Source organism: Conger conger, chromosome 1 (genome assembly GCF_963514075.1).
Source record: "Conger conger chromosome 1, fConCon1.1, whole genome shotgun sequence".
In the NCBI taxonomy this organism is placed as follows: domain Eukaryota; kingdom Metazoa; phylum Chordata; class Actinopteri; order Anguilliformes; family Congridae; genus Conger; species Conger conger.
In genome coordinates this window covers 19,889,461-19,902,493 of record NC_083760.1, presented here as the reverse complement: position 1 = coordinate 19,902,493, position 13,033 = coordinate 19,889,461, and the positions used below count along the sequence as shown (strand labels likewise).

The window sequence follows — 13,033 nt, the reverse complement described above, 5'->3', positions numbered from 1 at the left end:
GCTCCAGTATCATAACATGTCAATATTTTCTTGGGCACTACAGTTTTCATTCCATGGACGGATGCCAATACAGTTGTGGTTTTACCATTTTTCAGTTATCCTGGAGGGCAATGAACAGCAACCTGTGCGTATTGTACTGTATCAAATCTGAGCTCCAAACAGATGACAAAAAACAAATGTTGTCTCTCTCCCAGAACTGTGTTGCTGTCTTTAGAGCATAGGGCAAATGCAAGAGCTAGACACTGACCCAGACCAGACAGCTCAGAGCTACAGGAGACATGGTTGATTGGGACAGCAATGTGGGCAGGCAGTTATGTGGGGCTGGCCAGGCTACAGACATTGCTGCACTGCATCTATGGAGCCAGTTGTTTACCTGGATCACCCATGTAGGAACACAGCTATATAAATGCAGCCTTTCATTTTATTTCATTTAATTATCCGGAATTACTGGAATGAGGGCACCAGTCAGGAATCTGACTTGAGAATAAGTGCACTGGGTAAAGAGCAGAGGAAGACAGTCAGCACTGATGGAAATACTGTGAGATGGAGGCAGAGAAGAAGACTACACATCCCAGACGGCCTGTAATCCGGTAAATTCCAATATGTTTGATCCTTAAATACGATCCCTGTCGAGCAGGTAATCGCAGAAAGACACAAATCCTGCTGTGGCTCCAGCACGGCTTGGCCGTATCTTCCCCAAGGTGTGAGGAAACGCACAGGCCTCTGGAACTACACCGTTGTCACATTCTCTCGTTTCTCTCTCCAGACGGGGGGAAAAAAAGCAAGTGTTTTTAATTTGTGGAATCAGAAAGAACACCCCATGGAAACCTCTGAAACATATGGACTTCATCAAACACAGTAGTCCAATGACATCATTGTCACATAATTGACTTCCACTATCCCCACTCCTCCTCTTAAGCAGTAAGTGCCACATTAGTCTGAAGCGCTAAGTGCCATTTGTCACATGCTTCAGTGGTATCACAGAGCTCAGTGTTTGAAGGGCTGGCATGTAACTCAACGGATATCTGGGTTCACACCATCAGTGTTTTTTCAAACATTCAACCCCGCAAGTTACCTCAACACTCAACACACAAATAGCCTGCAGAATATATTCACGTAATTAAGGAAAATAAATACGCCAATATCAACTGTGACTATACTGCGTCAACCTCTTTGGTTGGCACAGTAGCTTTGGATTCGTGAACTTACAGAAAATACAGGTAAATGCAATGTTTTTCCAACTACTAAAGGGTAATTTCCGTGCAACGTGTAGTCAGATGATTTAGCCGGCCTAGGCCCGGACCTTGACTGAGATAAATATCTGACGTCCTCATCTGTATTTTCCGCTTGGACTCCGGACTGCCATCCCCCAGCCGAAAGCACACCACCTCTCGGATCCCAACAGAGTAAAAACACACGCAGATACTCCCCGCAAAAGCGTCATAGCGAATGGCCTACATTACCTCAAGGTTTGGACACCACTGCCGGTCATATTTTCAACACAAACAAAAAAGAATCCTATTCTGCAGAGGTTGGGTGTCTGGACACAATTTCTTTGTGTTGTTGTATATCTAACAAACTCAAGCTGTCTTAGCCTCCCCCCCTCCCCCAAGAGTGGCCATTTTCTATCCAGAGACAATATGCTGAATAGATTAACTCTGCTGGCCTGTTCATAAACAACCACTGCATGCTACAACACAATAAAACACATGATGTGAACCCCAGGCTATGTGGGACTCGTGACTCACCACTTGTGGCATTCGGCGCTCAGGTCGTCCATCTGCAGGGCCGCTTCGGCCTCATCACGCCCTGCAGGATAGAGACGCGACTACAGTCAAAACGAAAACCCCAACGCCAATCAAAACCCATTTCTGAGGACCAGGGTTCAATTCATGTCTACACGCACTCGCAAACAATACAGTTTTGACTTTGGAGTCGGGGAATGCAATGAGGAGGAAAAGCGAGACTCTTCTGGACAGGGAATGCCGCAGAAGTCCAGGGGAAAGGAGGGACATGAACCAGAGAGAGATGAGCTGCAGGCCTGACACGCACGGTAGCGAGAGTACGCGCTGCGGAGCCTCGGGGCTTCAGGAAAAAGGGGCAGGTATTGAGAGTATTGTACGGGGAAGAGATGTACGATAGTTTAGCTCAGGAGCTAATGAATGCCAGCTGAGAGAGGAGCTGTGCTGTCTGACATCAATGACGCCACCGCAGAAACCAAATGAAATCTCCCCTCAGGTGGAGACGCACAGATTACAGACCCAGACCATCTGAGCGCAAGGGAGAACTGTAAACTAAGCAAAGATGTGCTGCAGCTTACCTAAGAGCTGGTGTGATCATATTTAATGACTGTTTTACATAGTAAAAACATGTATGGGCTTGTTTCACTAAGACCTTTAGCATTTGAAAAACCTTTTAGCACACACAAAACCAGTAACATGACCAACGATTGGTCATGGCATTTGATGGGCACCAATCATTGGCTGTGTTATTAGCTCTGAGTGTGCTCAAAGGTTTTATACATGCTAATGGTCCCTATATGTACAAAAATAAATTAATGGATTAAAAAAAAAACTACTACAACAGAAGAGCTGTAATTATGTACATTTTCATAGTCAGCTCCATGACACAGGCTACGTCTCCCTTATAAATTATCTTAATATGACGCTTGTGAAAGTGCCTTCTCACTTTCACAAGCATCCCTGGTGCAGAATCAAGCTATGACCAGCTTGAAATACCAGCAACCAGCTGTTTAAAAGCATAGCTTGAGCCCGTCAAACCATGTTGAGTAGGGAGCTGGTCTAACTGGTCAACCAGCTACCAGCTGTTTCGAAACATAGCTTAAGCAATTCTTTTCAGCAGGCACCATACTAATCTTCATGGTCCGAAACTGATCCAAGCGTTCCCACTAAGAACATTTTTTCGATTTTTCTCAAGTGTTTAAAGACTATAAATAAAAAAGGAAATGTTTACTTGTAAATAATTACTTGACCTAGATTTGTTTAGTTGTTCTCCTTTCAAGCTAGCATGAAGGTCTGCTTTGTTTTAGGTTACAGATTTTTTCCCCCCTAATATTTGCAATTTAAACTAATTTCCCTCCCTAAGATTTTGTGGGGAAATATAAAAATAATTCAATCGTCAGAAAGGTAGCCAGAACACAGCTGAAGTGGAGGGGAAGTTTCAGCCCTTAAAGAGGCAAAATGTGCGTTCTGGCTTAGGAGGCATCCAAAATGGCCTCCAGCCAGTGGACTGTTGACAATTAATCAAAGTGGATGCAGACAGGGCCTTGTGTCAGTCTCCAAAGAGTGTGCTCCGGGGATGCAACGACAGGCCTCTCGCTAAAGTCAGGATTCCCTTGTCGTTATCACCAGCAATGGCACGCACCTCTGCTTGTCTTCTAGAGCCGCAATCCCCAGAGACAAAGCTATTCCGGCCATCAAACCGGCACAAAGTTAACTCTTAACATCTATTCCAGCAGTCTGAGCTCTGATACGTTTGTGTGGCGTAACCTGAGGAGAGGCGAGCTCCTCACAGTCTTCATCTGGGCCAGTCCAGTCCTGTAGACATGTTCCTTTCTACCAGCCAGGCCTTCGTAACAAAGAAACTGTGGAAACTGATTACTGTAACAACATTCCATATTTAGATCATGAATGTTTTAGGATAAATAAATCTATTAACACCAATTTGATAGAATTCGATTCGATAGAATATTTCATCACCATCCTTTATAACAGGGGTTTCAACCTTGGTTTTGGTGAAAGTATCTGAGCTTCATATTGGGCTTGGGACTGAAAGGGTTAACACCAGGCACCTTAAGCTTGGCGCAACTAGTGTTGGCGCTACATGTGAGTAGCTGGAGACTTGCGGTTGTGTATCTGATCTAAGGGAAGGTCTGCAGTGTGGTGTACATGGTTTCAGGCAGGCTGTGGTCCATCCTGTACACTGGGCCTCACACGGGGCATCTGTTCTCCTTCCCACTTCCTCCATCCATGCCAAATCTGGTCCCTAAACTACACTCACACTCTACTCCGCCACCTGTATGGGGGAAACTCTTTCATGTGCGTAACATCTGAGGCCGGGCCTGTGCGAAAGCATGCGCGGCTCTCAGCTCGATCCCATCAGCTGCTAATCTGGAGCACCGTTCGTGCAGATGTAAAACTCTTCTTGATGATTCGCAGGCCATGGCGCCAAAGAAGAGACCAAATCAAAACCACTGCAGTGTGTGTTCAGAGGAATTCTCTGAGAGGGCCGGTACAAGCCAGAGAAAATAAAATGATAAAGGCCAAGTTATGTAAGGTGTCACCTTTAGAAGTGGTTACTGTACAGAAATAAAGAGACTCCACAGAGTGCTTTGACACACTTGGTATAACAGCAAGATTGCAGGTAACTGTAATACTAGTCAATTAACTCCTGTAAAACCCATGATTCATCTTCAAATGGATCCTCCCACTCCCCTGCTATCGGACAATAAATCACCTGACAGACCCACATTTAAACAAATAAACTGTGAGTTCTAGAGCATTCCACAACAGACCCATTAGGAGTGTTCAACGACAGCATACAGCAGAGTTTATGTAAACATTTTTTGACCTTCACAATATTCTTTTCTACAATGTCCCACTCCCAAGTTGGAGAATGGCAAATACAGTCAGACAAATACACCCTCCCTCAAGGCAGAGCTGGGCATAAAAACACAGATTTTGCATTTGGATATGACAACTGATAGTTAATTTTGAACATAAACAGGATAATCCTTGCTAAATGCGGAATGACTGCTTAAAATCCTTTATGGTGGGTCTTTGGTAATATTCTGGGTGGATTTAGGCAAAGAAGACAGCAGTGCAGTCTTCATAAAACACCTGATCCGTTACGTGTCTGCGGCTGGCAGAACGCCCAGCATTTGTGCGCACTCACCTAAAAGCCTTCTCCTTCAGCTAGATCCTTATTTTTCTTTCTCATGAGCAGCTACGGTCACCATGCTATCTGCTGTTACACATAATCCATCTATCGTGCAACCCAGTCCCACAATATGAAAAAAAATTGAGTTCCCAGGTAGGTCCATTAGTTATGCTTTAGTCTTTGGTATTCACTGCATATAAATCCTTTCACTGTCTAACAGTGTCACGCACGTCTCCAAACATACACCAGCCCCTGGTCTCCCAGCTATCGAGGCCAGAAGACTGTCATAACCGCCCCGTATAGACGTTGAGCTCAGATTTGGTCCAAAGCATTACTTCCATGACTTTGTTCCAAGAGTTGTTTGGAATAGATGATCCTCTTGCCAAAATCTGTAATGGCCTCAGCCTTTTAATTCCCTCAGAAAAAAACAAAAAAACATTTTACCTTGTTCAGCATACAGCTTCCTCTGTTCTGTGTCCTCAGTGACTTCATACATGTCATTATATGCACGCGCCAGCCTCCATTGAAACTCCTTATTCTCCCCATACTGCAAAAAATGGCAAGCAAACATTGTAAATCGATATTATCAATCTATACGGAATTATGTTTATGAATCTAAACAGTTTTAGCTCTTCTGGTTGAAGGGTTAAATAGTAGTGTCCCAATAGACAGTCGACCCTTCTGATTCTGGTCACAAGTACCATAACGCCACCCAAATTAAATGATTTCATGCATACTTGAGAAAACTTACGCAACATTCTGTATGATGGATTAAATCTGTTCTTGTGCATGCACCATTTACGCCAGAGTTATGAAAACACACAAAAAGGCCAAAGACCAAACAATCAGTTTAGCACACATGCATTTCTGACACACTACTATCTGGCAGGATGCAAATGTCCTGCAGAATGACCAAAAGCACAGAACAATGGTCCATCTTGGATCGAGGTCCTGGCATTTCCTTCCTCAAAGGTGTGTAAAAAATGGCTTCCTCTAAAACCCTGTAGAGGAACTTAAAAGTGCCCCCCAATGCAATAATTGACTTGTTTTCAACATATTGTAGTTACTTTATGGCAGTTTGATTATCCTGTGCTTACCCTTGACTGATGGTAACCTTGAGCATGCTGCCAGCGCATAAACACAGTGAAACGGACTCAGAGCTTTAATGCGCTGTCAAAATGAGCTGCTGCAGAACCCAAAATGATTACACATCGACTGATTACACATCAATCTCTTCATGAAAGGAAGTTTTTTTTTATGTGTCATTTTCTTGTTACAATGAACATAATAGTATCCATTCTTTCAACAAGTAAATTGAAGCCCTGCATTGTGATATTTCATGCATGCAGACACACACACAAACATACTATGCACATAAATGTATTACATTTATACAAATCCTCAGAACAGGTTGCTGCCTCGACTGACATATGGTAAGCAACTTCTACTCACCAGGGGCTTATTGCTGCTTAGCATCTGAAACCCCTCTTCTTTCTGCTGGCTGCCACCAGCATGCAGGGCATCACTCTGGGACAGAAGAAGAGCCAGCTCTTCGGTCAGGACCTCCATGTCCAGCTGCAGAGAGGGCTCCTCCTCTTCCTCCTCCTCCTCATCTTCGTCATCGTCCCCCAGGGACTGCTCGTCCTGCTTCAAGGTCTGCACTGTGGCACAGCTCTCATCGTCCTCATCCTCAGTGTCACGCTCCGGCTCTTTGTCCGTCTCTCTGTCTGTGTCCCTGTCCGTGTCGCCGTTATAGTCAGACTCCGGATTGGCTGTGGTGTACCTGAAGTGGAACAGATACAACTATTTAAGAACAGCAAAGAGGATGTTCTACTGATGAATCTACTGTCGTACGATGAATGTTCCAAGATATCCAATCCAAAATGAATCATGCAAATCATTTGGAAAACCGAGTTTCCTGTATTCCAGTAAAAATTGTCAATTTTTTGGAATAGGAAAATAATTCTTCATGTCACCAACACCAAGCCTGTGGTCAAGAGAATCAATGGAATGCGTGTGTGTGTGGTCCCTCTTCTGCAAGTCTCTTTGGGATTTAACTTGGCCAATACAACAGATTAATTTGGTCTTAGATATGTTTCTAAACCTTGGAAGATTACTATTAACAAAGATATATTTTCTTCCTAACAGATAAAAGGACTAGAGACACTGGAAGCTATACCTGCCAAAACTGCAGGCCTGCTAGCCATTTTTAGCAGTAAAATAATGGAGAGGTATATTTTGAACATAAATGTTTATCATTTGGATGGTCATTTTTAATCAATATAACATTCATCTCAATAATCCATTTAAGGGAGGAAGTTAATGGCACCACACCTATCTAATGTTAGTTTTGCACATGATGTGCTGACAATGCAATCTCTGTATGCAAAGCACTTGAACTCACTTCCATAATGTACTCCTCTCTTCTTCACTCAAACTTTTCAACATGGTTGCAATATCATTATTCTTTTTGAACTCTTTACAAAAAGCCCACAAAAAAGGAGGGGTGCGAAAAGAGCCCTTATAGTGACATCCCTCCTATTTCCCACGATTGTTTAGTGTCTTTCTGTACGTCCCTCCACAGCCAGGCTTTTAAAACCTCTACCATCTGATATCTCGCAGCCGGGTACATTTCTGAGATGAAATAGTGAGAGAGAGGCCATTTTGTATACTGCGGATGAGTGGAAACACCCCTCACACCTCTGGAGCGCCGTACCGCTTCCTCTGGCCATCTCCTGAGAGTAGGCCCGGTGTAAACCCAGGTCACAGGGAAAGTGACCCTGGACATTAATAACGCTCAGCAGAGGAGCTAGGCCAGGAAGTCACACAGGGACCACAGGAGGTTGCTGGGGCTCAAGGAACACATTCTAAAAGCCTGTTTTTTTGGCAACATGGATTCTTAATTTGTTTTCTGACTCCAGCTTTCGGCCCCACTGGTTTCCTGTTTTCTTTCCTGGACAAGGCCTCCCCTGCTCTGTGGAGAGAATATTTTGAAAGAGACACTTAATAGACACCCCCCTCCCCCCCAAAAAAGCCAAAGTTAACCTTTAAGCACAGCTTCCCATTTCTTTTCATAGCCTCTCAAGGCCAGAAACTGTTACCTCCTGTCAGGGCGAGGAAACCATACATCAGGGTTTTCTGTTTCTTTGCAACATTTTTGTGTAGTGAGAACAGCTAGATTCGCTGAGAATATTCCAAGACGTCTACTACCATGGGATGTGCGGGGGTGTAAAAATGACTGCCATTTCAGACCAATCATTAAATCACATCCACCTAATCTAACGAATGCACGAAAAGGAGGAGGATGTGGTGATGGAATAAAAAAAATAAGATGCTGCGGTCTTTGGCCAGGAATCTACATTAATATTACTATATTTCATCCCACTTTCGAGACAGTGACAGACTGTTGGAGACTTGCGGGCTGTGCAGTACTTACCCCCCCTCGCTCTCCCCATCATACAGACTGGCTCCGCTGGCTGTGAAGTAAATGGAGCTGGAGCTAACAGAGTCTGTGCGTTCCCGTGGCAGAAAATGCCTTCGTCGGCGTGCTGCCTTCTGGCTCTCTTCTATGCCAGTCCTGCATATAAACAGAAGACAAGCGATGTGGGAAACCACACACAGCAACTACATGACACTTATGTAACAGAATATATATGACAGCGTATATCATTACACAGTGAAATCTCTTTCATGAGCACTTAATCTTGAAAATGTTGACATTCAACACCAGCCACAATACAGTGTTGCAAAAATTATTATGCATGTAATTAGGAAATGGAAAGAAATAATCATAATTTATGGTTTGCACCACAGACAAGCCAACTGGCCAGGTCCCATCCCTGGGCCAGTGCATGTGAAACAATCATTACTGTATTCATAATTGTCTAAATCACACTGTAAAGAAATAAATTGATGGGACACAGGGAGCAGAACTCACTTGACATCTTGGACAATCTGACCAGCAATGCCCTGCAGGCCACCCCGCAGGTCAGCCACCTCTTCCCGCAGGTTGGCTACACACTGGAGCACCTCATCCAGTCTGTTCCTCAGCTCCACCTGCTGCTCCGGCAAAAGGCCTGGGTCCACTTCCACCACCATTACACCGCTGGACGGCACCGTCAGGTTTGGAATGCTATCACAGACTGCAACACATTTGGGATCATGTATGATGGTATCTTCTGTGCACTGCAGCTTATTATAAACCTATTATAATGCAAGAACAGCTACATTTTAACAGTTGTTTGGACCAGTAGGTGGCATACTTTCTAACCCCTCTTTGCACCTGTGTCCGTCGCAAGTGAAAACTGAAACGAATTTTCCAGTAAATCCTGTGTTATAATGGTAAGTAAATGCATTATTAGTGTTAGTGTTCATGGATTTAATTCACAAGTGTTGACTGTAAAGACGTCATTATTATTGGCTTATCGTGATACCACATTCACGGACCATTTTGCTTCATTATCATTTAATCAATCATTTAGTCATTTATTTATTTATTTATTTATTTAAATTAATTATGTGAATGTCTGTTTGTATTGTATATATATTACCTTGTACATCATGCACTTGTGTTCCAACTATATCTGTACTCGGTCCATCCATGCTATTTAACACGTGTTCAGACGACTGGTTTTGAAACAAGGTCTGGGCTCGTCTCCTTTTCGTCTGCTTATATATTAAAAATACTACCAAGGCCGCACCTGCTGTGGTCCCCAAGCCCATTCCAATCCAGGCATTTCTCCCTAACGTTAACCTGCTCATGTCGAGAAAGGTTATAAACTATCACTTGGCGATGTATCTTCTTATAAAATCTTGAATGTTAGCTATCCAGATCACAAAACGTCATGCGATAGCAGATAACCACATCAACTGTATTCATATATCCCGGTCATAACAGTTAACACTCTATGAAGTATTTTTGCTAAATAATCATCTACAGTTGCTCAATCTCATTTATTCCAGACGTTCTTTATTACTAGACCTTTTCGATGTAACGTTCTCACGCATCTCATGAACATCCATCAGTTTTTTTCCCTGTGAATGAGAAACAGTTTACGGATGCTCTCAAGATTTAGATCCTTGTGCCTGCTGATGAAATCGCGAGCGAATATTGTTTTCGAAAAATTGCTGGTGTAGATTAATATCAACTGAAGGATAAATTGCAAGTTACAACCATCGTGATTACTCATCTCATGCAATCATGTTGCTTTCGTTTTCGTCTGTGAAGGACTTCAGCGTTTTCCCTAGCGTTGTTTAAGTGTAACATTATAATTCTTCCGACTGGAAACACTATTTTATTGATTTAGGATACACATTAAAACCATAAGGTCGCAAGGCATGTATCAGTTCTTGTTAAAACGAGATGCTTTATAAAAGCCGAACTAGATCAAAGTCCTGTCGTCCCTTCCAATTTCAAATAAACAATCATGTCAAGCAAACAATCGTGTCTCTTTTTTGACGAATGTTTTTGGCAACTGAAATTTGGTGCAAAGGATCTTGAAGTTTTTCCCTTGTGTTCTTCGTGTAACCCATACAAACAGTTCTTTTTAGATTTAGGCAACCAGCATGAAGCTGGCAGGGGTGCATGCATTCATCTTTTTAGTTTTTTGGAATTCAATTTAAGATAAATGATGCAGGCGGCACGGATGGTGCAGTGGGTAGCACTGCCGCCTCACAGCAAGGAGGTCCTGGGTTCGAATCCCCGTCGGCCGGGGCCTCTCTGTGCGGAGTTTGCATGTTCTCCCCGTGTCTGCGTGGGTTTCCTCCGGGTACTCCGGTTTCCTCCCACAGTCCAAAGACATGCACGTTAGGCTGATTGGAGAGTCTAAATTGCCCGTAGGTGTGAGTGAATGGTGTGTGTGCCCTGCGATAGACTGGCGACCTGTCCAGGGTGTATTCCTGCCTTTCGCCCAATGTATGCTGGGATAGGCTCCAGCCCCCCTGCGACCCTGATCAGGATAAGCGGGTTCAGATAATGGATGGATGGATGGATGGATGGATGGATAAATGATGCAAAGAAATGTTGCTTTCAAACATTTGAGGTGTTTCCTCTTCTACAAATAAAATAAGAGCAACTGACGACAACAGCAACATTTGTAAAGGAATTTCATGAGATGCTATTTTTTGGTCTGCAGGATCCGCTGTGCATTTGAGTTTTTATTTTACTTCTAATTCATTAGATCTGAGTTCAGATATCATTGAATTCAAGTATCAAGCACTGGGTCTTAGCTCTTTGTCACAGACACGAGTTCTATTCCAACAAAAGCATGCAGTAAGTAAACATGATCCAAAGTATTGTTCTTTATTAATTATTGAATATAAATATTCCAAATGATAACAAATAGCATTATATTACATTTTACATACAGTAAACGGCACTCTCTATATCAAGAGTTCAAATGGATCAGCCACCAGCACACACAATAGGTGCCAAGCAGTCGGGGTTAGGAGCTCTGCTGAACTGCTACTGTAAAAGGGGGAAATCTTTCATTTTCTGATATTTAAGCAAACATAATTTAGTATTTTCAAAGCTTAAAGCAAATTTCTGAGCTGGCCTATTACAAATGCACTCTCAAAAGGTCCTGCTGCTTTTTACACACACATAATTCAACTTGCTGATTTACTTCCTTTCCCAATCCCCACCATTTCTGTATTAAGTGCAGTGTAATTAGATAATCAGCTAACACTTTTTATGTTTGATTTTTTAAAAGCATTTTATTAAAATTCATTATGGCCGCAATCCAAGTTTAGCCAAGTTCTGTTCTACAAAAAGAGTATCCATTTTGTTGAAGCTTGTTGTTGTATTGTGGTTCAGGTTTCCTTTTTCTCCTTGCCTCACAAAACCGTGTCCCTTATATTAAAGATATTATCACTTCTCCAAAACGGATATTATGAGTCTAATCAGCTGTCAACCAGATGCTTTTATATTGGTCTTACACAATTGTTTCAGAAATGCTCATTATTGCCAGTAACCACAATGCAAACTACAAAAAAATTTGAAGACAGACTCAACATTACCAAAAAGTGCCACCACTTGAAAGTTCACAGCATAGACACTGTAGGCTACTGCATATACTTCAATATACAATTGACTCTTACATTGATCATTACATTGACTTATACATACCTACAAGAATAGATATTGTTATTCGTCAAAGCGTAAATAAAAACAAAGGCTTTATGGTCACAGTAGAAAATAATAATGAATAATGTTCTGAATAATATTATGTCTATAAACAATAACTATTGTTTTCCAGAATCACGGTAAAACAAATTAGTACATTTAATGGAGAATCAAAGTAGACTCATCTGAAATAAACGTCCATGAATGCACAGGCTACATTCTGCAGAGTCTCCTTAAGTTACTCTTTCAATAATCAAGACAAGAAAGAATGTATCAATCGGCAAAAAAAGATTTTATTTTTTTATTTAAAAAATATATATTTAATAACCATTCCGCATTGTAATTGAGAGGTTCTGTCCAGCTGAAAAGCACTTCATTCCAGGACGGTGAAGAAATGCTTAACATGTGCGTGCCCTGTTCGAGAAATTCACCATTGTTCCTCTTGCCTGTTTTGGGAGGGGGGAAACCACAGTGAATATAATGTACGCTTTCCAGCCCACAGAATTAAAAGGGAAATCTGAAACCCAGTCCATGAGAGATGGCAAATCACTAACACAGCGAATGCTGACGGATGGCTGGCAACATTTTTTTCATGTTTTTTTCTGGTATGAATTGCAAAAAAACTTTAGAAGTCTGTGTTGTTATTTGTCTGGTAAGCCAGGCTACGGTTTAATACATTATTATGAAGTGTTGACACGTTTTATCCGGAATATGGTGTTATTGAAATAGCAGCAATATAACTGTGAGCCAATAGAGTGACTCAGTTGCGAGGCTTATTTGTGGAAACCAACATATTACATTTTATTGAATTACAAAACGTTGTCATATTCAGCTAACACACCAAATGGGAAAGCAAAACTAGAAAGGATAAGGGATTAATCGACACACACGATATCTTCCACAGAGTTATGTGTTCCGCACGCTGTACGCGCCGTGCCAGTGTTGACAGTCGAGCACACTGAGCGCTCTGATTGGTCAGAGGAGAGGGGTGTTTCCGCATTCCTGGCTAAA

The 13,033-nt window shown here is 42.3% G+C and overlaps 1 protein-coding gene across 1 annotated transcript in view; it reads right to left on the bottom strand.

Moving 5' to 3' along the window:
* Positions 1–10,157, bottom strand: part of LOC133121849 (regulator of microtubule dynamics protein 3-like) — a 37,305-nt gene extending 27,148 nt beyond the window's left edge. Inside the window, exons 1-6 of the mRNA XM_061231360.1 lie at positions 9,450–10,157; positions 8,837–9,041; positions 8,336–8,476; positions 6,352–6,682; positions 5,344–5,446; positions 1,749–1,809 (exon numbers count right to left, since the gene is read on the bottom strand). Of these exons, the coding sequence (XP_061087344.1) occupies positions 1,749–1,809; positions 5,344–5,446; positions 6,352–6,682; positions 8,336–8,476; positions 8,837–9,041; positions 9,450–9,660 (1,052 nt within the window). The 5' untranslated portion in view covers positions 9,661–10,157. The remainder of the gene's footprint in view (positions 1–1,748; positions 1,810–5,343; positions 5,447–6,351; positions 6,683–8,335; positions 8,477–8,836; positions 9,042–9,449) is intronic.
* Between the last annotated feature and the right edge of the window lie 2,876 nt (positions 10,158–13,033).